The 27,819-nt window shown below is 34.5% G+C and overlaps 1 protein-coding gene across 1 annotated transcript; it reads left to right on the top strand.

Annotated features, from left to right (window-relative positions):
- The first annotated feature begins 679 nt into the window (after positions 1-679).
- LOC128554495 (guanylate-binding protein 6-like) lies at positions 680-27,819 on the top strand. Its single transcript, XM_053535769.1, has 5 exons — positions 680-1,016; positions 3,411-3,685; positions 14,458-14,673; positions 19,938-20,034; positions 27,539-27,819. The coding sequence occupies exons 1-5, from the start codon at positions 680-682 to the stop codon at positions 27,817-27,819; spliced, it is 1,206 nt and encodes a 401-aa protein (XP_053391744.1).

Here is a 27,819-nt window from a genome sequence, read left to right as displayed (position 1 = left end):
ATAGAAAAACATACATGTAAGTCATCTAAACGATACAAACATTTCTGAAGATTGAGCAATAGGTTCACAAAACTTACACCTAAATGTACAATTTCAAATACCCACTACCAGTAGAATGAAAAAACTGAGTCTGTTTATTTTCAGATTAAGAAAAAAAAAGTTTAGGTCAATATTATCTGCTAAAATGTTACTTGTTCGGCAGAAGGCTTTAGGTATAAACCGCACGTTTTCTTGCGGGAAGAATGGCGAATTTTAATGACCAGTTTGCAGGAAACAAACGAATGAACTGTTTCAAATTGTAAACAACAGTTAAAGGAATATATATTTGCATGTAGTGATTTAATCTCTATTTAATGTCCTGTTGACAGAACGTTAGGCAGTAATGGGTTAATTTTGACAAAACAGTGCTAAAGGTCGATATTACACATACATATATCCGTGCCTCACTTTTGCGTCTATCTATTTTATTTAATTTTGTTTGCAAGTTTTACTTACCAAAGGTAAGTCACTAGATATATTTTCTCAAACGTTCCTGTGAATGCCGTATATTATTTTAGGGTTTTCCTTAAATAATTACAGTTTTATCACCGAACTTTCGGAAAATATCAAAGTTGTAAGCCAGGGGGATGACAACGAAAGTAATGCCAGAAATATCTCTATTGTATCACCACGTTTGATTATGTGTATTCGTGATTTTCAACTGAAGCCAGTGAAAGAAGGAAAGGTTCTCACTCCGGATGAATATTTAGAGGACTGTCTTAAGAGATCTACCAAGCAAACCAAACCCCAGGCAAGATTCAACGAAATAAAAGAATCAATCAAACGTTACTTTCCAAAGAGAAAATGCTTTACATTGTCATTTCCTACAAAAGAAGACCTACACAATATAGAATCACTAGGTGAAGGATCTCTCCGTGCACAATTCGTTAAAGAAGTTAAAGCTATGAGAGAATTCATATATGAGAAGAAGCCAAAATTTATATGCAATGTTAGCAAGAAAGCTTTACACGGAACAGGTGAGCAGATAACTCTCATAATAAATTCATTCATATCAGTATACAGACATAATTTTCCCGGTATTGCAATCTATCTCTATTGTACTACACAAACTGAACAGTTCTTAAATTTTCATATAAAATTAGCTAAAGCGTTCTTCACATTTAGCTTAAAACACGGTTGTGATGTAATCCTTTGTTAGTTTTGTCCATAATATAGGTCATTGTGCCGATACCGTTCCATACACAAGAATATTTTGCTATACCTGTCAATTATTAACCTGTAACTGTCCATTCTTAATATAATTGATACTTTAAGAATGGACTGATACAGGTTGATAATAGACAGGTATAGTAACAACCTTGTACGTTGAGAGTAGCAAGTACATCAACCAATGGAATTCGAAAGTTTCGAAATATAATCTGCAACGCTTCATAGAACTTGTAACTGCAATAAAAAAAAATGAAGAGGAATGTATGACTTTAACACAAATAGCCCTACAAATTATCAGTCATATGAAAAACAAAAGAATGTTAGTTTAAATCTGCAACTGTTAGAAAGTAGAAAAGTCCTCTTTGTATACTCCTAAATCGCAACAAAAAAGCATCGCAGATATACACCTGGTATGGCATTTTCAATCAAAAATGGGCAACGTAATGTAAAAACAAGACGTATAGAGGACAGCAAAGCTCGACTGTTCAACAGTCAATTAAATAAATGTTGAAGTCGAAAAGGGGACATAATTTTGTAGTTATGGAACCTCTACAATGCATATCAGCTCATGATAATGAACAACTGTAAAAGGTTCAATCCATTCCTATTCGTGGATACCAGATTACATACAAAATCTTAAAAAACAACTGCGTAGTTGAGAAATTGGCATAATTTTGTAAAACTTCCAAGTAAAGTTATGGGACCTGAGGACTGCATGTCAGATCATCCCTATAAAAAGTATGTGTCGTTTCAATTCATTTCCATTAGTAGATACTGATATACTAGCTTAACTATATAACCTTAATAAAGAATTATACAAAATAGGGATATAGACCCTGTGTATGTCAGTTCATCAAAGTGTAAAGTTTCAACCTATTCCCACAAGTGGCTACTGGGATAGCAGCTTATATACAAAAAAAACCTAACCAAATCGGTAAGCCGACGCAGATGAAATAAATAAGTGGAAAACTACAGGTCGCCTAACACGACATAAACGAACATTTTGCAGGCCCGGTTTCATTGAGCCTGTTCATGGACGGTAGTGCAAGTGCAAGCTACTGACCGTGCCCTTTAGCCCCGGGTGGAGCAGAACTCAACATAAGAAAGAAAGTACCAGAATGTAGGTTTGAGATATCCTCAGATGTATTCATACGACCGTGCACATGGAACCTTCAGCGCTACATAGAGTGCAATTCCATGAAAAGCGGCGTATGGTCCCCAGATAAATAATGCCTGTGCCCTAATCGAGAAAACAATGGGAAGAATTAAACAAACAGCAGTCTAATAGCTCCACCTACTCTTTGAATTGTCGAGCTAAAACACATAACTTTCCTTTTCCTCAAATGCTGAAGCCTTATCTTTCTCATGCAGTGTTTGTGTAAAATTAGTTAAATTTGTGTCATAAATTACATTCGTTGCATTCCTACCATGTAATGCGCAATTTCACCTTTCTTAATAAAAAAACAAAAATAATAACAACTTGAAGTTCCCTAAAGTTTTCAGCACGTTTCGGTATTACCAGAAAAATTGTTTTGCTATTACAATGTTATTTATTGTAAATAACGAAATATTTTTTCATTAAAACGAGATATGAGTCAAAACGAGTAAAGTTCTCATGTGATACTGGTAACTTTCTTCTAATAAAATAATAGAATATCTCATAACTATTGTTTTCTAATAATGTTATAAAATACATATACATATATACATATTTTAGAATGACTTTACCCGGACCCATCATTTATTAAATTACGTGAGTCATATAAATCTGCAAACTCGGCACGAACAAAGCATGGACAACAATTAATACATACATCATAAGGCCAAGTTAGATTATACGTTTAATAAAGGTACTTCAAACCATTCATAAATATGACAGAACGAGATATGTTCGAAACTTTCTTAAGAATCAGCACTGAATATCATAAGTGTTTAAAAAAAACTTCCAATTGCTACAAATATTTATATGCAATCTAGTTTAAACTCCATTTGACTTGGTATTTTTATTTAGCACAGAAACATAAATGTATGAATTGTCTTTGCATGAAAGAGGAAAATAGAGACATTGAACCTCGATTTGTCCATTCCTTCACATAATAGACAGTTTTTGGTTTTTCTCCTTTACTTATTTCATCAATTTTAATAATTTGACAATAGTAATATAGCTGTGGAAATTGATGTTACTGCTATGCCTTTTACAGACTTAGTTGCACTCCTGACAATGTATGTTGATGCAGTTCGGAAGGAAACACCAATACAATACAAGGCAGCTTATACATATGCTTCAACTCAACGCAACGAACATGTTTTAAAAAAGGCTATCCAAGAGTTCAAAAAGGAAATGGACAAAGGAAGAAGTCTAAAAAGCAAGAAAAAGTTAATGGAAATGTTCATGGTTTGCCACAGCGAAGCTCAAGCAAGGATCCTCGATAGGTCGTTCGTGTATGAGATAAAGCATTACCAGGAAAAAGCAACGGTATCCATTTAAATTTATTGTGTAGTTCTTGTACTCGTATTTGTAACATATCTGCAACCTTGTCTTCTATGAGTTTAATGTGTAAGCAATTCTGTTAAATACATTGGTACTCTGCCAGTGTGACAGCTATACATGAAAGAAAGTATCTTGAACTCAAGTATTGCTTTTACCGGCAACCAGTGTAGGTCATACAATGATTGTTTAGAACTGTTCAATTTCCTTCTGTTAAGGACAAGTTTTGTTCACACGTTTTGAATACGTTGCATCTTACGCATCTCACCTCATCGTTAGCTACTTTATAGTACGACATTGCAGTAGTTCAGATGGGAAATAACTAGGCAAAAAAATAAACGTTTGGTAACTGATTTTGTTAGATATTTATGTATGTTTGTAATTCGTATGTAATTCAACATGCTTGCACGACATTTGCGATTTACATGATCTTTATTGTTCAAGGTTTCTTCAAGAAATGTACCGAGATATCTGTGCAGATGTGATTTCACGTTTGATATCATCACCAGCACTCTTAATCAAATTTGTAAAATATTTATTCGATACATGTTTCTTGTTAAAATTGCTTGCCCAATTTCAAAATGATTTCAAACATATTCTGTACGACCCTTTACCAAGATTGCTCAAGCAAGCAGAGAAACTGAGGTGCATGATATTAGATACTTGTGTTTATGTTTCGTTTGCGTCATCATTTTACCACAAAGTAAAGCAAAATACATAAAAACATAACTTCTCTCACTCAACTAATTTTGATGACATGAAATTTAACATTCAGATTAAATAGAGGTAAAAGAGAATGATTATAAATTGTTACGCTACTATTATAACTAACGACAGTGATTAAGTCCATTTCTATATGGACCAAGTTGAAAACAATCTGTGCATAATGCTTCGATCATTGCTACAAACATTAAAACATAATACATCCGCCTTTTTCACCACCACCCTTATTTTTACAGAACTTTCGTCGTGATAAAACTGATAGAATTGTCTAATATTCGTAATACACACTCTGCTATATCGCATCAATTTCTTGTTGCCAGCTTTACTTTCGGTGGCTATTGGTGTAGTCAATTGACTACCAGGCACTTTTTTTTAACCCGAAAGCATTCAGGTGATTTCATTATGTCCAATAAAATAATGTGCGATGTGAACTCTCATTGACGTAGTAGTTGGATGTATATTTTCATATAGTTCTTTTTTCTGTTTTTTTTTCTTTTTAGAAACAGCAAGGTTAAAAGTTAAGGTTCTTCTACAACAGAATTTTAGCTCATTTTTGTTCTTTGAATATAATAATTATCGATTTGTATTTTTATTTTTACGGTGTTATGTTTAGAACATGCGTCTAGTTTTTAAAAATTAAATTTCTAGAGCGCACAACATCCTATCTTGTGATCACGGCAAAATATTATCTCTTGCGTTCGACATTTTATGTCGTGTGCACGAAATATTATGTCTAGTGCACGGCATCTTATCTCGTGCGCTTGACATATTTTGTCTTTTCATCGATATTTTATCTCAAGCGCACGACATATTTTCTTGTGTGTAGGACATCTTATCTCGTGCGCATCGCATGCATGAACAAAGGGGTAACTGTGACATTCTTCGATATATGAACGAAGCATGCATATTACATCTTTATTTTTTTCAAGGACATGAATTTATGCCATCACTGAATTTTTGCTGCACTTTTTATTTATTTGTGTATTTAAACTACTACCAAGCAAACTCGTGAAATGGTTAAAAGTATAAACGAAACAAAAGCAAATAAAAATAACAAGTGAATTAAGAGTTGCCATGCAATACAAAGTCAAATACTGGAAGGCACCTAATTTTCTCTACTGCAGTATAAAATAATGAACAGATATCTGTCAATGATGTGTAAACAGTATTGTATTATATATACATTATGTTAAAACAAAACATTTGGTGAGACAGGATGGAAGAACCGGGGACAGCAACTACCAGAACAACACTTATAACAATATTTACAACTTTATTTACAGAAAATGATTATTTACAATGAATAGAGAAGAAAAATCTATTAGAAGAAAAGAACGAAAAAAAAAACTAAACTAAAATCTGAGTTTTCAAGGAGATGTTCAATCATATAAATAACACTTCATTTATATCTTGACGTATCACAGGTGTTCCTTTTACTTCAAACTTAAAGTAGCACTAAGAACATAATTATCTTAAAATAACGTCCCGTCTAACCGTGAAAACGTTGACTACTTTTTGGCTCCCCATGCCCGGTGTTGTTAAGTGTTTGTATCCCTGAGCTTTTTCAGTTGAGAACAAAAATCAACGTCTTGGCGGTTAAGGCACAGCCATGGGACAAAGGATCTCTAAGCTGGGAAATCACATCCAGGCGAGTACACTAAAGCGAACCTCGTCGTCCGGGTCGCGGACATCATTACCAGGTAAAAAGTCGTCTGGTGGACGAAGCTAAAAATTATAAAATATGGTTAACACCATAGCAAAAAAGAAAGAAAAAACAACAAATAAGGCAATAAAAGTGCTCCTTTGGATACACCATACCTCCGTAGGCTCCCATAAAACAAACGTGCTATTTATACAACATACATCTGCTTCTAAGCTCATACGTCACGTGATCGCCCGCTTAGCTCAGTAGGTAAGAGCGTTGGTCTACGCGAGTTCGATCCTCGGGCGGGTCATATGTTCTCCGTGACTATTTGATAAACGACATTGTGTCTGAAATCATTAGTCCTCCACCTCTGATTCATGTGGGGAAGTTGGCAGTTACTTGCGGAGAACAGGTTTGTACTGGTACAGAATCCAGGAACACTGGTTAGGTTAACTGCCCGCCGTTACATAACTAAAATAATGTTGAAAAACGGCGTTAAGCCCCCAAAAAAACAAAAACAAAAACATACGTCACGTGATTACAATACGGCACTTATTACTTCCGTTATTTCTCAAATTAATCTCTAACTGGTCTAAATTTAAAGCATGAAATAAAGAAAGATTATGACGAAAAATTATAGATGATATAATAATAAACTGCAGCTTTTATTTGCAACAAAAAAATAACAAAATGCGGCACTAGACATGTCAACACTTACATTTATACATTACAATGCAATGCAGTACCGGCGTTCCATAAATTACAATGAAAAGATTGACATATACGATATATGACTAAGATATTGTCCGTAAGTATTGACCTGTCACTCATGAATATTCCGTATATTTCCGTCAATTAATTCTCGGTATCCGAACATAAAAAGTGATATTATATAACTATTACTTATATATTTCTTAACTGATGTACTGTCGCATGTGTACATAGCTGTGCGGACAAAGCGTTTAGCTACCAAGGTCAGGGTTGTGGGTTCGAGTCCTATGTCTCACCATATTTTTCCTCCAAAACTTTATATGCAGACTTACCATTTATTTTATCAAATGTATCATGATAATTATGGTTTATTTATTAATTTATAAAAGTTTTCATATTTACCCGTTGTAAAAATGTATACATGTAATGAAAATGTTTTGAAAGTATCTTAGATAGAGAGACTAATTACCTGTCACCAGCGTTCCAGAAAATAAATACTACTAGAGAAAGCAATTAAAATTCATGAAATATGATACATAAAATAATGTCAAAATAAACCAGGTATCAATAACATTACATTAAAAACTGATCTAAGAAAATTCGAACCCGTGATAACGTGCGTGGAAGTCAGACATCTTACCACACTACGCCACCGTGTCTCACTGGATATGTTACTTTAGTAATATCGATATTTTCACGATACAAATATTGCGTAAAATAACGAAAACGCACGAAAATACTGGCGAACATTGATGAGTGCCAGGTCAATACTTACGGACAATAACTTAAAAATTATCATGTTCCACAAATTTCAATAATATTCTAACAACTTATACAACGAAACGTTTTAGATTCCTCTTTCGAAAGAAATAATTTTAAAAGTCTGAAAAACTTAACAAGTTAGCCTGACATACCGAAACTAGCTAACCTCTTGCCGAAAATTAAACGTTTGGCAAAATTCTGTTGAATGAACAAAAATTTACTAAATAAAAATCATAATTCAAAAATTATACAAAAATCTACAAATAAATTTCTTACTTCGATCGAGCAAAATTTCTGCTAAAAATCAAAGTGACATAAATTCGTCTGTCTCTCAAAAATGTTGTGCGTTAGGCATATCTAGTCCAGCCTATTTGTAGGGTTATGTCCCGCAATATTTTGGATTTCACGGGACTTTCAGCATAGGCATGAACTCTTGCTATTGCGATTTTCACGAAAAACACGACATAACCATGGAATCTGATTACTTTGGCTTGGATTTGAATTGGACAATTTAAGCCCGTTATAGTGATTTTGGGGATAAAAACATAAATTACTGAAGTTTAAAAAATATCAGCTTTCTTATTACTGAACCGAATTTAATAAAATTATTTCAGTTATGAAATACAGAAAAACATAAGAGATATTTCATGCGTAAAATCTAACATTTACCCCAATAACTCAAAAATATGCGAAAAGATGATGCAACACCCGCATTTACACTACAGATACGATATATATACATTCAGGCCAGCAAGTCAGTTTGTGACACTTGTATAAAAATTTGCGTAAAAACCTATAGTTGTTTTATCTGGATTTTTGGCCGATTATAAAAAAGGTATCATACATGTTAAGTTGATTATAGTAACAGCAGTGGGAAAGTAATCCTGAAATATCTTTATAATGTAAGTCCACAAGAAACTCTTTACAGGGTAGAATTACACCTTAAAATTAGATGAGACATGCATGTTGTAACACAGAAAATTAGTTTCGATTTTTCTCTACTACTAGTAATAAAATAAATTACATTTTTTTGAACCCCCCGACAACAAAGTTGTAAGGGGGGGGGGGGGGTATACTGGTATGAGGTTGTCTGTCTGTCTGTCTGTCCGTCTGTCCGTAGACGCAATCTTGTGCGCACCATCTCTCCTTATCCCCTTGACAGAATTTAATTAAACTTCACACAAGTGATCAGTACCAACAGTAGTTGTGCATGGGACATATAAGGTTCTTTTAGAAAAAATTTTTGCAGAGTTATGGGACTTTGTTTTTTTTTTGTTACTATACTATATACATAGACACAATTTTGTGCGCACCATCTCTCCTCATCCCCTTGACACAATTTAATGAAACTTCACACAAGTGATCAGTACCAACAGTAGTTGTGCATGGGGCATGTTAGGGTCTTTTAGAAAAAAAAATTGCAGAGTTATGGGACTTTGTTTTTTTGCTACTATACTATATACATAGACACAATCTTGTGCGCACCATCTCTCCTTATCCCCTTGACACAATTTAATGAAACTTCACACAAGTGATCAGTAACAACAGTAGTTTTGCATGGGGCATGTGAGGTTCTTTCAGAAAAAAAATTTGCAGAGTTATGGGACTTTATTTTTTTGTTGCTATACTATATACATAGACACAATCTTGTGCGCACCATCTCTCCTCATCCCCTTGACACAGTTTAATGAAACTTCACACAAGTGATCAGTAACAAAAGTAGTTGTGCATGGGGCATGTTAGGTTCTTTCAGCGACAAAAATTGCAGAGTTATGGGACTTTGTTTCTTGTTTACATACTATATACATACAGTCTGCATATGCAATCTTGTGCGTGCCTTATCTACCAAACCCTTGCACACAATTTAATGAAACTTCACACAAGTGATCAGTACCAACCCTAGTTGTGCATGGTGCATGTTACATTCTTTTAGATAAATATTCTGCATAGTTATGGGACTTCGTTTTTTGTTACTATACTGTATACATACAGTCTATATACATACAGTCCACATAATTATGCAATCTTGTGTGCGTCAAATTGCAATGTACTGTGTCAGTGCATGCGGGGGGTACATTCATCACCTTTAGTGATAACTCTAGTTATAACACCAAGAGAGACATGATTATCCTTGTTCGCTCACCTGAGAAACACACCATAACAGTTTAAACATGTTTGACCATTTCAATTAATCAAATATTCTAAACAGTTTTCATTAAATTGGACAAAAAAATGTTGTTTACATTCTTTGATTTGACCTAGTGACCTAGGCTAAGATCCTAGATTACCCATATTCAGTTCTTACCTAAATTTCATCAAAGCAGTCATTCCGACTAGTTTTATGAATATTTGGTGTAAAATGCATACCCTATTGCGTACTAAAGACGTTTTTATTTAACCGGGTGACCTAGTGTTTAACTCCAGATGACCCATACTCCATCTTGACCTAGATTTCTTAAAACATTTAAATTAAATTTCCTGAAGATCCGGTGTAAAATGCAGTTCTTGTTGCATACACAATCTTTTTTGATATGACCAAGTGATCGAGTTTTTGACTCCAGATGACCCATTTTCGTACATGGGTTGGGTATTATAAAGGCAACACTTATGACTTAACTTTATGAAGACCCGGTGTAAAATGCAGTCCTTATTGCATTCACAAGGTTTTCTTTGATTTGACCCAGTGACCTAGTTTTTAACCACAGATGACCCATATTCAGACTTGACCTAGATTTCATCAAGGCAATCATTCTGACAAAATTCCATGAATATCTAGAGTAAATTGCAGCCGCATTGCGTTTACGAGATGTTTATTTAATTTGACCAGGTGACCTAGTTTTTGATCCATATTTAAACTCGACCAAGATGATTTCATCCAGACAAACATCCTGATCAATTGAAATGCAGATCCGATGTCAAGTGCTGCCCCTATTGCATGCACAATATTTTCCTTGATTTGACCTAATGACCTAGTTTTTGACCCAAAATAACCCATATCTAAACTTGACCTAGATTTCATCAAGGCAATCATTCTCACTACAACTCACGAAAATCAGTTGTAAAATAAGCCTCTATCGCATACACAAGAGTTTTCTTTTATTTGACCTATTGACCTAGCTTTTATCCCCGATAACCCAGTTTCAAACCTGGCCTAGATGTCATCAATGTTATTATTCTGACAAAGTTTCATGTAGATCAGTTGAAAAATACAGCCTTTACCGCATACACAAGTTTTATTTCTTTGATTTGACCTAAAGAACCTAGTTTTTGACCCCAGATGACCCATTTTCAAACTAGGCCTATGATTCAGGTTATCATTCTTACAAAATTTTATGAAGAGAAGTTGAAAAATACAGCCTCTATCGCATACACATGCTAAATGTTGACAGACGACAGGCGCCGGACATCAAGCGATCACAATAAGTTACCTGTGCAGTGCTTAGGTGAGCTAACACAGGACGAAATTCTTAAAACAAAGGTGCCTCAAGGGGGTGATTATTTGTGCCAAGTTATATCGAAATCCCTCCATGCATGAAGAAGAAATGCTCCGGACGGAGTCATTCTTGAATTTGACCTTTGACCTCTACGTATGACCTTTACCTTTGACCTAGGATCCTGATACTTTGCATGAAAATCCGTTTAATTGTTGTGAACATTTGTGCCAAATTAAATCAGAATTCTTCCATGCATAAAGAAAAAATGTTCCAGATAAAGTCATTCTTGAATTTGACCTTTGATCTATAAGTATGACCTTAACCTTAGACCTAGTAGGGCCCGGGTTTCGTGCACGAAATCTTGTCTTATCCAGGGGAATATTTGTGCCAACTCTTATTTAAGTCCTGTTTTGCATGACAAAGTTATAAACCGGACAGGAAGAAATCCTTATGACCTTTAATCTTAATGTGACCTTGACCTTTAAGCTAGGGTTCTGGGTTTTGCGCATAACAAGTCGTCTCATCAATCGCAACATTTATGCTTAGTAATACTGTAATCCCTTAATGGATGAAACAGTTTTGGACCGGACAGGAAAATAACACTATTGACCTTTGACGTACAATTTTGATCTTGACCTTTAATCTAGGGGTCCTGGTTGCGTTTATGACACGTTGTCTCATCATGGGAAATACTTGTACCAAATATTATGAAAATCTCTTTCTGGATGGTAAAGTAATGGACAAGACAGGAACAATTCCTGATGACCCTTGACCCCAAATTTTGAGCTTGACCTTTAACAAAGGGGTCCATGATATGCGCATGACACGTCATCATGTGCCAAGTGGTATTAAAATCCCTTAATACAGAAAAGAGTTATATACTGAACATGAAACAGACCCTGTTCATACCATGTTTACAGTTTACTGCTAAGTGTGACCTTGACCTTGAGCTAGGGTTCCGAAAGTTGTGCATAACAGATCGTATTATTACGAGGTACATTTGTGCAAAGTGATATTAAGATTAAATTATGGATGGGAGAGTTATGGACCGGACAGGAAAAACGCCCTTTTGACCTTTGACTTCCAATTGTGACCTTGACATTTTAGCTAGGGGTCCGGGTTTTGCGCATGACACGTCGTCTCATCCTTGGAAACATTTGTGTCAAGTAATATTTAAATCTCTTAATGAATGACAAAGTTACGGACCGGACATGACATTTTTGCTGACGGACGGACGAAAAAGCGCATTCCTATAGTCATCGAAACTGGTTTTCAACCAGAAGTGAAATAAAAAAAAGACGGGAGTGACCTTAATACATACAAAGGGCCTTGTTATATAAAGAGAGAGATAAGATGTCGTGCGCACGAGATAAGATGTATTTCTTTTGTTATCTGGAAAGGTTTCTGCTAAAACAGATAGCAACTTAAGCTTATTTCCGATGTATTCCATATCGGAATAGGAAATTAGATTTAAACAAATGACCACCGTTGGTGTGATCAGATTGAGACGGATTATTACTGAAAGATATAAGTAAAATGTAGTCAACATGTGAGAATAATGAAATAGTTTAATTCTCGTTGCTTTGGCGCAACATTAATTTCTTTGATAGCGCATATCCAGTTACCAATGAACCAATTTATCGGAAAGTCTAAAAAACACAAGAAAATAAGCATGTGTAAACAACTCGACGATTACCTAAAATAATCGGAAAAAGCTGTCTCCCTTTAAAAATAAATGCCATTTGTACTAAAATAATCGGAAAAAGTTGTCTCCCTTTGAAAATGAATACCATTTGTAAAGGAATAAAGATAAACAATTGCTGAAAACTGTGTTCCACCTTGTTATGTGAAATTTCACCACTCGCGCGCTATTGCAAATGCTTCAAACCGAACATGTGTAATTGTTCTTTGAAAATGGTGGGTTTTTAAAGGCGTTTAACTATCCGGAAGTGGAGCCCCTTTAGGCAGTCCTTTTCCGGAATTCATGTTTATATCAGTATACTGACACTTGTTTCGTAAAGTAATATACATGTTTTACATGCTGTTCAATTTTCATGTCAAACAACTCTTTCTTTCTATGATTTAGTGTTGTTTGAGTTTCGTTTTTCAAGGCCTAATTCTCAACTTTAAAGTTGCAATTTTTAAACAACTTTTATCGTGCCGTTTTTTATAAATTTTATTTAATTTATAGTATTTCGTCATGCTCAAATAGAGCAAATTTCTAAGTGATGGCCACTATACAAAATGGTTGCAGAAAATTCATTATTCCATTAATTTTGATAAAAGAAACAGCAAAGTATTGGTAAACAATTATAAAACACAAAATAAAACTGTCAATATATTATTTTTTCTCTAGGGTACCTAAAGTCAACTGATTTAATGAGATAGAATTCTAACTCCAACATTGAAAAATTAAAATCGAATCCTGCGGGTTTGTTTTGAATTTTGCTCACTTCATTCAAAAATAACCTTTGGGCAGACGTAAAACCTGCCTATATTACTACCACAATATGTAGTCTAAAGAGTGAAGGCAAAAAAAGAACTTCTACCGCATGTACTTTTAAAGGTCTAACTCTACTTATTCTGTTTCAGAGGTAAATTTCCTTTGAACAGCAAGAAATCTCTTATCGAATGAAAATTTTCCTTTTTTGTACAATAAATCAATAAGTCTTGAAAGAATTAAAATTTTACTAGAGAAAAGGAAAATAAGGGGAAAAATTGGTCCCAGTGGGGCTTGAACCTACGCCCCTCTAAAAATTGTGGTCTAAGTAGGTTTATGGTAGAAATTAAATACTCTTCTAAAAGGAGGCGCACTTTTATGCATCTAATACCTTATGTCAACAAGATTGTGTCGCCTCTTGTAAGTTGAGAGTTATAAACCTATAAAGAAATGTCGTTCATCATGTGAAGTGCTGTACCTGGGGTTTGATTTTGTTCAATCTTCCACTCACTAATCCCACCAAAAATGTGATTTTATTCTCGTTTGGTTTCGCATTTCTTTTCTTGGTTTGTACTTCTTAAGAATGACGATGATTCTCCTAGGTTTTCTTTGTGAACATTTTATATGTTAAAGAAAATACGGGCACCCTGCATCTTCCGGACGGAATTATCTACAATAACAGAAGCATTTTCTATAACAAGAGTAACATGAAATAGATCTGAAAGAAAATCCTTGAAAAGTATTAAACAAAGTTGCATTAGACTCTATAAATATTTTATCAAAGACCACAAACGAATTGTAAAAGTTCTTGTTGGACTGTAAATAAATAGCAGGTTTATTCATAATTATGTCTCCATCCGCACAGAGTGACTTACTATATATTTAGATGATTAGGCAATTGTGGAAGACGTGTGCTTTTCTCAAAAGCAGCTCTAGTTATATTTTAATTTCAAAATATTTTGTTTTATCGTCCGATGTACGTATTTGAGTACTTCATAAAGTATAGCTGCAAAACTTGTAAATGGTGTTTACTGTGTGTTTCCAGGAAGAAATGAAGGCCTATGTTGATGAGCTAAACGTCGTGATTGGCGAGGCGTGCCAGAAAGTGGGTGCAGAGAAGTTGTCAATGATGTATGGAGACATGATGAAACGAAATCGCAGCATATATATATTGAAACATGGATATGAAGAATATGAAAAAGACATGAAAGCACTTGAAAACGAATTCTATTCCCTGATGAGTGAATATGACGGAGATGAGGTACAAAATTATATAACATCTTACATGAGGATTCAGCAACCAGTGCATGAATATATATATTCATGCACTGGTTGCTGAATTGCAAAGACAATACTTTTTTACAGACTTGTTTTAGACTTATCATGTTTCAGTCATATACGTCTGATAACTTGATAAAGCATATAAAGTTATAAACAAGAGGACCATGATGGCCCAATATCGCATGTTTTAGACTTATCATGTTTCAGTCATATACGTCTGATAACTTGATAAAGCATATAAAGTTACAAACAAGAGGACCATGATGGCCCAATATCGCTCACCAGAGATCATCATCATCATCATCATCATAATCATATACAGGGATGGCAAACGTTCAGTACTGACACATTATGACAGTGCTTCGGGTTAGCGAAAATAAAAGACTGTCAGTTTTCATAGGTATATAATAAACTATTTAACTCTGCAAGAAAACGCAAAAAGCATACCTAAACTGAGGCAGTATTGCAAAGGCAATACTTTTTACAGACTTTTTTTTTTAAACTGAGTATGTTTCAGACATATACTTCTGGAAGCTTGATAAAGCATTTTAAATAATAAACAAGAGGACCATGATGACCCAAAATCGCTCACCAGAGTTCATTATCATCATCATCATTATAATCATCTATAGTAATTGCAAACGTTCAGACTGTCAAGTTTCCTATGCACTCAATCAACCTAGAGCTTCAAATGTGATAAAAAGGTGCCAAAAGCTAGCCTAATGACTTGGTTTTTGGCCAGCCGAATCCACTTTCAAAGTATACCTATAGATCATGTCAGACAAACATTCTGACAAAGTTTCATAAAGATTGAGTCACAGCTGTGACCTCTAGAGGGTTAACAAGATTTTCCATTGATTTGACCGAGTGACCTAGTTTTTCACCCCGCATGACCCACTTTCAATATTGACTAAGAAACCATTAGACAAGCATTCTGAACCTGTTTCATTAAGACTGAGTCACAACTTTCTTCTAGAGTGTTAACAAGATTTTTCTTTGATTTGTCTGAGTGATCCAGATTATCACCTGATCTTTAAGACCTTAAGGTGAAAATCGGACCAAGTCTTTTGAATTTTGAAATTAAAATATGGTATCTAGGTAGAGTGTTAACACGACTTTCTTTGATCTGGCCTTCTGACCCAGTTTTGATCCAAAATGACCCAGTTTCGAAAGCGACCTAGCGATCATCAAGGCAAAGATTCTCACTAAGTGTCATAAAGATTGGGCTACAACTGTGGCTTCTAGAAAGTTGACAAGCTTTTTTCTTTTGATTTTACCGGAAGCCTTGTTTTTGACCGCAAATAACACACATTTAACTTAGCCTGGAGTTCATCGAGACATACATTCCGAAAACTTCTAATGAGTTTCAAACTCATAAAGTTACTGTGGTCTCTAGGGCGTTAATAAGCTTTTCCTTTCACCTAGCTAAACTGACCCAGTGCTAAAAACCAATATGTCCCAGTTCATGCAGTTTAAACTTGACCTAGAGATCATCAAGACACATGTTCTGACCATGTTACATAAGGATTGGGTCACAAATGTGGCCCAATGGAATGTTAACAAGGCAAATGTTGACGAAAGATGCGTTACGCACGACGGAACACGCCGGACGCCGAACGATGACCTGTCACAACAGCTCATCGTGGGTACTTCTTGTTCTGGTAAGCTAAAAATTATTACATAGTTTTGAGGAAAAAATAATACCAAAACTATCTGCATCTATCAATTGAATGAATATTTCACGTAAACAGATGCTTACACGTTTTAGACGATGAATATTAATAATTTGTTTCCTTAAATGTAATTCTGTTTTTCCCATCCTTATTATGATATACTTTTATATTTTGTACAAATAGTAAATCGATCTTAAAAATAACGTAAACAAAGATGATGTCATTGGCGTTGACCTTGGCCCGTCCCTTAATTCATGAAATTATCCGAAATCCTAAAACTTATATAAAGGCTAGTATAATGCCTGATAACAATTTCAGATTTCATAAATTTGTAGAAGACACATTATCTTTAAATTGATACAACTTTAATGCCTTTTCTGTTACTTATTCAAAAGTAATGACAAGTCGTATAGTAATGTATTTTGACTGACCCCCTTACAGGTCATATTATTTATATTCTTACGATCTAATCTCTGAATGTCCGAAAAAGGTTTATCCGGGTAATATAAGTGGTAGTCAGCGACGTAAAGCGCATTATTAGTCCCCTACTGGTTAAAAACCAGTTTTGGGGACTATAGAAATGCGCTTTCCGTCATTCTGTCATACCGTCCGTCCTTCCGTCCATCCGCAATTCCTTATCCGGTCCATAACTCTGTCATCCATGTAGGGATTTTAATATCACTTGGCACAAATGTTTCCTATGAGGAGACGACGTGTCATGCATAAGACCCGAATCCCTAGCTCATAGGTAAAGGTCACAATTGGAGGTCCAATGTCAGCAGGGCTTTATTCCTGTCCGGTCCAAAACTCTTCCATCCATGAAGGGATTTTAATATTACTTGGTACAAATGTTCCCCATGATAAGATTACGTGTCATGCGCAACACCCAAAGCCCTTTTTTCCTGTCCGGTCTATAACTTTGCCATGCAAGGCAGGATTTAAATATCAGATGGCACAAATATTTCCCTGGAGGAGATAACATGTCATGCGCAAAACCCAGGTCCTAAGTCTAAGGTCAAGGTCACATACAAAAATGACATTGTCGGGAGCATTTCTTCTTCATGCATGGAGGAATTTTGATGAAACTTGGCACAAATGTTCACCACTATTCACAGACGGAATGTCGCGCGCAAGAGCCAGGTCTCTAGGGTTAAGGTCAAGGTCATACTTAGAGGTCAAAGTTAAAATCTAAGAATGACTTTGTCCAGAGCATTTTTTCTCCATGCAAGGAGCGAATTTGATGTAACTTGGAACAAATGTTCAATGCCACGAGGCACCCTTGTTATAAGAATTACCTTCGTTTGTTGTTACTATAAATAGATTATATTGTTACTTTTTTATTGCAGCAAAGAAATCCCTTTTATTATCACAATCTAATTTGAAATTACCACATACCGATTTTAGGCCCAATATAAAGAAATACATTTTATCTAAATGGCAATCGTCATGGAACAGTGGTTCATTCAATAAACGTGATGATATTAAACCTTCTCTAGGGGAATGGCACCAAGGGAACAGATCTGTTCGCAGGGAAGAAGTTGTTCTTTCTCGCTGCCGAATAGGTCATACCCGTTTGACTCATTCTTATCTTTTGAATAAAGAAGATCAACCCGAATGTGTCCCACGCCAAACACCGCTAACTATTAAACATACTGTGTGGACTTTGCTACACAGCGCGGTACATATGACGTTTAAATGTTTGAAAGAGTTATTTGAAAACGTTTCAGTCGGAAATATTTTATCGTTTTTAATGCAGATAGGAATATATAAAAAAATCTAACATTTCATATTTTTGTTTACATCTTGCAATATTATTATGTTTGCAGCTAATATTTTAACACACACGTATATACATTTTTACATAACTGTTTTAAGATATGCTTTACATTTTTACATGGATGTTTTAGATATGTTTTACATTACTCATTGTGTTCTTTACATTTTTACATGGATTTTTTGGAGTATGCTTTACATTTTTACATCAATGTTTATGCTTTACAGTTGACGTTTGCAATATGACTTCTTCTCGGCGATATATGACCATTTTGTGTCTATTCGCCGTAAAACCCAACTCACTCACTCACTTTTTTATTACTGGCCGTAGGGAACAATCGAGACCAGTTTTAAGTGGAATAACATGCATGTTACATTGAATTTTTATATGTATTTTGACCTATCTCTACCTTGTAAAGATTTTTATGTGGACTTCTTATATATTTTTTCCTAATAAATTTTTTCTTTTCTTTTTGTTTTTAATTTCCCTTTGTTGTTACTATAAATAAGTTATATGATAACTTTTTCATAATTCGCCAAAATAAATCCATATGAAATCAACTATAGGTTTACCATTTACTTTATCTGGGGACCAAACGCCGCTCTTCATGGAATTACATGGAAGTTTCCACTTTTCTCTATATTATGTATGCAAATTTTAATCCATGTATTTTGTTATAACATATTGTATATAAAGTACAATATTGTTTATACATCATTGACATATATCAATTCATTATGTTATACGTTCAGTAGGGGACTTTGTATTGTATGGCAATACTTCATTTACTTGTTATCTTTACTTTTTGTACATAAAGCATATATAGATACGGTCGTACGTTTAAGAAATGCATTATATCAAGATTACGTTTTAAATTTTCTCGTGGGCATGACATTTGATATCGAGCGCATGACATCTGACATCGTGCGCACGAGATCTTATCTCAAGCGCTCGACGTGTAAATTGTCAAACGACATCTTATCTTGATTGCACGACAGTTTATCTCGAGCAATCGACATCTTATCTCGAGCGCTCGACATCTTATCTTGTGCGCACGACATCTTATAAATTAAAGCCCATTGTGTGTACTCAGATCATCAGTAAAACATACGACTGCCACTTTCATTGCTTTCATTTCGTTTATACTAAAGTCTTATAACCACTGCAGAGGTTATCAATAAAAAAAAAAAAAAAAAAAAAAAAAAAAAAAAAAAACATCAACTGATTAAAAAGGCAGCAAAAGTTCAGTGATGACCCAAAGGAACAGTTCAAATCCCTGACAAGATAATTGCCGAGTGCTCGATTAAGATGTCTTGCGTACGAGATAAATTGTCGTTTGCACAACAATAGATGTCGTTCACACGAGATAAGTGCTCGAGATAAGATGTCTTGCTCTCGAAATCATGATAAAATATCAAGTTTTTGAGACAAGATGTCGAGCTCTCAAGACAATAATTATGTCGTTCGCACGAGATAAGATATAAAGCAAATGAGATAAGATGTCTTGTGCTTGAAATAATTTCCGGCGCTCGAGGTAAAATATTGTTCGCTTGAGACAAGATATCGTGCGCTCGCAATAAATCGTCGTCGTGTAATAAAAGTGTGCTTTTACTAATCAAGTGAAATACAAAATGCCAAAGCAATATTCATTGTATATGCGTGTATAAAACATGTTTATTTAAAGTAATCCAGCTTTGTTTTCTCGTTATTTTGGAATAAATACCAGTTGGAATACTGTGCTTAATAATTAATATTAAATATACGTAAACATGTATTTTCTGCTCTTTTTACTTCCAGACATGTATGTGTTTTTACAAGTTTAAAAGCAGCAAACAAGACGAACATATGAAGCTTTATCGTGCGGCAACAGAGGAAAAGGACAAGGCGGAATACCGTGAGTTGTTTTAAATTTGTACATGGAAAGAATGATAATAAATAGGAAAGTGAAAAATATCTAGTTGAAATGTAGTGTTGTCAAGGCTTAAAAAAATGATGTCATACAGTAAATGTAGATCACACGGTTATATCTCCGTCCTAATTTTGAAAAAAGTTACCTGTCGGAACTGCTCAGTCCACGAAATAAATTTCTCAGAAAAAACTGTGACATTTGTTGAAAAACAAAAACGATTTTAAAAATAAAAAGTTATTGAGCATATACGGATAAAATATCACCTTACGCTACGTGTGATTAACCTTCAAAAATATGCAGAGAAAGCTGTTGGTTAATTCTTTTTGATCATTTTTGTTGCGGTTGAATATCAAAACTGATTGCTCTCTGTGATTCCCGTATAGTGAATGTCAAATTGCGGGAATATGGACCGCCGTGAGAAAAATATTGAGAAATTTAGAGACCTATACCACATTGTAGATTGAAGTGAGTTATCGTAATATCCCATGTATCTCTTTCCAGACACGCGACTGGAAAAAGTTATGACGTCATAAATATGGCGGCTAAAGAGAAAATAATAAACTAAGGCTGCTGAATAATTACAGGTGACAGCGTCTTTGAAAACTGTGTTATGATTGTAAAAATATATATTTAGTGAAAGTAATGTTTATTCTAGCAGATACAACACTTTTATGAAAAAAAGATGGAATTCATTATTATGCTTAAAGTAAAAAAAATATCTTTAAATATTTGAAAATGACTAATTAACGATATTAAGTTAACATATTTCTGTTTAATGGCGCGGTATGTTCGATTATAAATAGTAATGATCTGATATTCTATCACTTCCATAGTCAAAAAGCATAGTTTTTTGTATCTATATACCCTTGTTATCTGTATGAGTGGTTTAGATCAGCTTAATTCCCTGACACTATGGTCAGAACAAAAAATCAATAGTAAAAAAAAAGCAACAACAATTCTAAGAATGCTGTTTCAAACACATTTACAACTTAAAAACGTAAACAATTTTATAGTGCAGATTTTCCTATCAAAATTTACCAATAAAGTCAATTAATACAAACAGCCCCGTAAACCTAATTAATGACATCTACAAAAGGAATCATCAGAAGATTTCTCTATGTATGTTTTAGTCCAGCATACTAGGTGGTCTATGATGTCATCGTCGTTTAGAACCTACGGTATATTTACGTTTTACATAAGGACATTTATAATACTAAAACCTACACATTGAGTCCTTCCAATTAACACGATTTGGTCACTTATCACATCCCTGAAGTTTGTATTTTCAAAGTTGGCATATATGATCAGGAAGATTATGTTGGAGTCTTTAATTGCATATAAAATCATATAAAGCTCGTTTCATAGATAATTTAACCTCTTATATATTGTAACAAACCTGGATTATGGGGGGAGGGCTTACCATTTATTGTCTTCTAGTCAGTGATCTGTACTTTCTTTTATGTTGCGTGTAACGAAGCACAGAATTGTACAAATGAGTGTTGATCTAGTTAACAAAAACGATCAAACACTTATCATACATCCCCATGCTCTTTTAAATCTAATCCAAAACTTTTTTATTTTTCCGCTGACATCTGTCGATGTTATTTTCGGACTTTTCATCCATTTCACAGAGTGTTAATTACTGCAGCTGCTACAAATTTGTTCCAAACGTCTGAATTGTCTGTTTAAGATAAGTATCTTCCTTTTATTTAGTCTGTGATTTTCACATTTCACCATTATTCTCTCGAAGTTGTCACATTTTCCAAACAGGATGTACTTTTATTTGCATTGCATTCTGGGTTTGTTTATATCCGTTGCTAAGTAAAATTGATATCGTTGTAATCTACAACAATCTTTTAAGATGTTTAAACCACTTTTACATGCTAGAGTTAACCCAATGGTGCATATTTTGATGTTCTTTTTATCAGTACACTTCATAAAATCGCCATTTTTATGATGCAGCAGTATTCAGCATAGAGTTTAACGTTTTAGGTCACTGTGACCCGTCGGTCACTAACCATTTGGTCAATTTACCCAAAGTAACCCATTTTGACTGTTTTGCTAACTTTTTTGGGGTCACTTTCTCCAGAAAACTATAAAAGGGCCCGATCTTGGCCATCTGCAATCACTTCAGCTCGAGCTTTCAGACCTAAAACCACGTTTGGCTTGTTTAAATAGATTTTAATTAAAATGAACACTATGCTAAACATAGATGTAAGAAAGTTGCTCTGCAATCAGAATTTATATTATTTACAAGCCATAGGTCTATAAAAGCCCCTTTTGATACGACATTTAGTAACATTTCTACAAGTTTTATTTACACAGATGTAATTACATATTCATTTCTTATTTAAAGTAAAGACAATTAATGGATTTGTCTAAAGTACTGAGAATATCAGTGACTATATTCTGATAGAAGGAATTTCTGTTGCTGAACATTGTCTTTATATCCGTGTCAATATTTATCACTTATGGAACGCCAGATCAGTCATAAATAGGTTAATCCAAAAGGAGATATGTATTGAATCTTGCATTTTTGTGCCTTTAATAGTGCGCAGTATTTATTGTTTTGTAAAACACTTTTAAAGTTCATTGAAATTCGCATCGCTACCTGTAAACTATGAAAAGCCGGAACAGTCTTAATCTTATTTGATAAGTTTGTGCTTATACTGACAGAATTTAACCATCAATAGTTGAATACGTTTATTATCAAGAAGAATTTGTGATTACATTTGATATCAGTTAGATGTGTTTGTTTAATGTGTTGACTTCACTTGTGTTTTCTGGAGTATGATATATCAACATTAATAAATTTCATTAACTGTTATCCTGAGTCTTATAGTTTCTCTGGTTTATTTAGTTTTACGGTACACTGAGTCAACCTGGCTATACCCTATTTGCCTTTCCGACTACTTGAGTGAAGTTTACCCAGAGTTTTTCAGTACGCCTAGCCTACCCATCTCCGCAACACCTCTGAGTCGTAACAATATTTGCCACTTCTAGTTTATTTAATGGCATAACTTTATGTCGAGCTAATACTTTACTCCTTGTGAAAAGATACTGCGACAAAGTATATGCAAACTCTGGAAAAACATCACACCCACCAAAAAAAAAAAAATAAATTAAATCAAACAATTACAGAGTGTGCTGTTCCGTTGTTTCATAATTTTATGAATGAGAAAGGAACTGCTATAATTAAACGCATTGAGTTCATTTATTTTCAGTTTAGCATTTTCGGCTTATAACATTGCAAAAACAAACTGTCAATGTGTACCTCTGAGGCATTTTGTAAAACCATCTCCTTACTGAACGACATTGATGTCCGATTAGAGAATGCAGTTTTTCGAGGGGTAAAAAGTACTAGTAATCCATGAGAACTACTTCTGCCTAGTTTGTCGTATGATTTTGAAAACGTTATACACAGTCAGGTATTATTGCTATATCAACAATAGTGCACGCATCCTGGATGATGTTTCCAAATACGGAAAATCAGTTGTTGCTCGAATAGTTGACATATATCAGCCCAGGTAAGTATCTGTTACTAGATACGTAGTTTGTCAGAATAGCTGAAGGTCATGTTGTCTGTTGATTATATGCGATGTTTAATGAATACCTTTTCCGTTACCTTTATATAATCGTCATAATTAATAAATCCAAGAGCGACTTTCAAGATTCCAATGAACGTTATCAATATGTCCTTTTGCAGATATATTGCTATTATCAACTGCGAGAATATTCTACTAAATGTCACTATCGTAATTCGGACTTATGTGTGCTCATTTACTTAGTGTATCAAAAACAGTAGTTATTTATCAAATTCAATGGAAATGTTTCCAAATGTATTTGGAAAAAACTGATGTTTTATCATATGCGGTTCTGACCCTCTTATTTGGTTGTAAATTACTCGACAAATATTTATAGTAACCACGCGTGATGTTTTACGCAAATACTGATGATGAAATCCCATACATTGCATTTAATTTAGTAAACATCCGGAATTTGCTTCTTTAGGAAAAGAATAAAAGTATTAAAGAGATAGGCTATGAGACACGCGATATACGTTTTTGTTCAAATGGCCGATAATCGATAGAGTTTGCGCATTGTTGCCAAACTCCTCTACTCTTTTAAGCACACAAGCGTGTTTTGCAACTGACCGTTCCAATGCGTTGTCGAACTACGTTCCTATATTTTACGTTTTGAGCTTTCTGTCTACAGGCTTTTTTGGTTTACTACCGTTTTTACTTGTTCTTTAAGTTATCATGTTCTAACCAATACATGTATCACTGCAGTGTAGCGGTTTAAAGATGAATTGCATCAACATGAATCTGAGCATATCACAATCGGAATTGTTGAGAAATATTTTCAGCTGTAGAGAAAGAATGATGAAAGAAAGAAAATGAAATGATTATTCCCCGCCCCTGATTCCCCTCCTTTTGCAATTAGCTGATTGTAATAACGGAAAGCTCATATTTAACTCAGAACGTTTTAAATGCAGTGGTAATACATAATTATAATTGTGGATACCTATTTTATCGCGGGGCAGAAAACGAATAAGGTAGAATACTTCAGGGTTGATGTCAAGTTTGAATGAATATAATTAATCAGTAATTCTTGGTAACTAAGAAAACTATCATGACTTTAACACTTGCAGTAATTTAAAAAAAAATCTATTAAAACTTCTCTGGCAAAATGTTCTTGATCATGCGTAAATTTAATCAAAATGAAACTGCAAACAATGCGCATAATAATTGATATGCTCATAATCTTATATAGACATATTGACAACTACTTCTGCCGATATTGATTTGTACTGTATTTTCGTCAAATTACGTTCCTTCTAGGTACTTATTAAAAGCAGATATTGGTAACATATATTCCCTTGATATATATTAATTTTCTTGTAACATTTGGAAATATTCTTATTTCAAGTTCAACACCATAAGAAAAGTCGGAAATAATTAGTATTAAGTAGTAGAAGCGACGTGTAAAATTACACTGTAAATCAAGTGGATGGCGTACAAATTTAACAGTTAAAATAAATCAAATATATTTTTCCTGAGAAAGTTTAATATATATTTACTATTTTTTAAAGATAATTTATAGCTTCATTATTTTCATAATTGGTCGCCGTGTTGATGACGTCATTTCCGGATCCATTCGCGGTCCCCAAAAGAGATACATACATATTGTTTTTGTCTTAGAGCAAGGAATGATTTGGTATATGTGGCTATATTTCTCAACTACTTTCGAGCGGGATTACCAATGACCGTGTACTACTAAGTATTTCTCAAAAATAGGCAGCATGTAAAATATTTTTATTGCAGTAAATAATTAACAGTCATGAATATTACATACACTTGAATAAAATGTTGCTTTTTAGGGGAAGATTGGAAAAAAATCGGGAAAGGGTTTGCGCCCCAGGAATGGATTTTTGTGTATACATTATATAATCAAATACATGTAGTCCTTTTTACATCCCAATAGCTTTTACAATGTCCTTGTTTCCAGCTTACGTTATTTTCATTTATTTAGTTTTTGGCACGAAAGCACTTTTGCGGTCAGTGTTTACGATCAATACTATGCTGAAGGTACACATAAAGATCATCCATATTGAGGTGGTCTCAAGAAATTTTACTTCGAATATTCTTAACCGTCATTAAAGCGGGAAACGTCATGTTGGCTTTTTTGGTTTACTACCATTTTTGATGGTGTTTCAGTTAACTTTTGTTGGGTAGTAAGCCTAGCGAGATATTCGTTATCATTAGTGGCTTGTTTTCCGTATGTGCCAACTTCTCCAATCGAACGAGAGTTGGAGGACAAACGATTTAAGACTCAATGTCTTTTATCATATCGGAGACCAAACACATCATCCGATGATCGAACTCATAACCCTGCGATAAATAGATATGCTCTCTCCCTAATTATAGCTGTTACGTACATGTTCGACCTGTGTAGCAACATTTTAACAGAAAGACATCTTGCAACAACAATACTCCGACAAATGAATTTCCAGAAATACAGAGAAACTTTACTAGCAGCATTCCTTTAACAATGGAATTCAGATTTGTGTAAAGGCACTCGGCGGAATTTGGTCAATTTCAGGAAACGGTGCCCATTTGTTCGTCTGCTAATTGTCATATGATTATTCAAGTGATATAGACATTGATAATAGCGCGGTTTAAAATATAGTACTTATGCATGTTTCCATTATAATTACACTAACATTTCTAAGGTCCACTGTACTAAATATAATACATGTATATCGTAATATCCGATGGAATCCCAATCACGGTTCAGTTCTTCCTGAAAAAAAAAATCAGCCAAATATTTCCATTGAAACGATGCACGTATACATACGCAAACGTGTTGTGCAGTTAAATACGTGACAGAAAAGTTTGACATTATGCTTTATACGAGCAACTTCATTCCCGGGATGCAACCCAATTCCCGATAATATTTTGTCAATTATGTCCCCGTAAGCGAGATTTGAAGCAAATAATTTTGATATTCGTTGCTTAAAAAAGCATCAGATGTCTTCAGATTAGGCATATGAAGTCAGAAACTGCCATTTGATTTCATACTTTTTCACGCTTTTAAGCCGAATCATAATTTACAAACCAGATATTTTACTCATATGATCTAATATTTGTCTTGAATTGCATTCTACTTTTTGCGAGAAAAATCATTCTTCGCTCAAACTAAGCGAAGTAATAACTTCACATACCTCAATTTTGTCTTTTTTACGCGCAACACCAACATCGGACGTATCGCAACCCATTTTGAGCGTATTCCCAGCGGAAATAGGATTGCGCGTTTACCAACCTTGATGCAGGCCGAGCGCACATAACAGAAAAACTTGAATTTGCTCAAATTTACCTAAATCAACCATGTTACTGTAACTGGACCTGTCGATATTTCTTATATTGGTTAGCAAACGCATGCCTAACTGAAACATAAAACACAATCGTACCGTCGTAATGTTGACTTTGAAACCATGACAACACGATGCGATGACATGAGGACATCTTGCGATAGCATGACAAAATGATCCGATAGCAAGGAACAGGGGTACAAGCTGTTAGATCGTTTTATCGTGTACTTGCATAGTGTAATCGTAGTAACGTCTTTGTTTCAGCGTGTTGGCCTATCGAAATACAGTGGTTAACTGGTGCCAGATAACCAGTGTAAAAAGTTTAGCAAATTAAGACCCCGATGTTAAAATTTCTCTGCTTTAATTGGTATGCCTTAAGGTACACTAGCTAAAAGGGAAGAATAATGTACCAAGATGGCAATTTCAGAATTATTCTTTAAATAGTTGTAGCAGGTAGCTTTTCTTCAATAATGGTGTTGGAAAGTCTAGGCGTTCGTTATGGCGCGTTCCTGCAGCAGACGACTTACCGGCGCGTCGACGTACGTTACGTCATTGATTTGTATCACTTCCGCTAATAAAGAGAGCAAAAACACAACGCATTATTCTTTAATTCTCCAGACATTGTTGGTGCCGTGACAAAAACCGAAATGAATCTGCAGAAACTTAGACAGACGAGAGATGCACAGAAAGCTGATATTGCACGCTATATGCAGAAACTCGAGACCGCCGGAGAAAATACAGAAAATGCAATCGAGTATGAAACAATAATTCAGGCTATAGAGGGAAAGTATAAAACGTTAGAAGCGATAAATGAAAAGATTTTAACACAAACAGACGGGGAAGATATTGAGAGCGAGATGCTAGAAACTGAAGACTACATGCTTAATCTTCAAATATAA

The sequence above is a fragment of the Mercenaria mercenaria genome, unplaced genomic scaffold, assembly GCF_021730395.1.
Source record: "Mercenaria mercenaria strain notata unplaced genomic scaffold, MADL_Memer_1 contig_5079, whole genome shotgun sequence".
Classification (NCBI taxonomy): domain Eukaryota; kingdom Metazoa; phylum Mollusca; class Bivalvia; order Venerida; family Veneridae; genus Mercenaria; species Mercenaria mercenaria.
The sequence above is the reverse complement of the archived record's forward strand: the minus strand, read 5'-3'. Positions and strand labels throughout refer to the sequence as shown.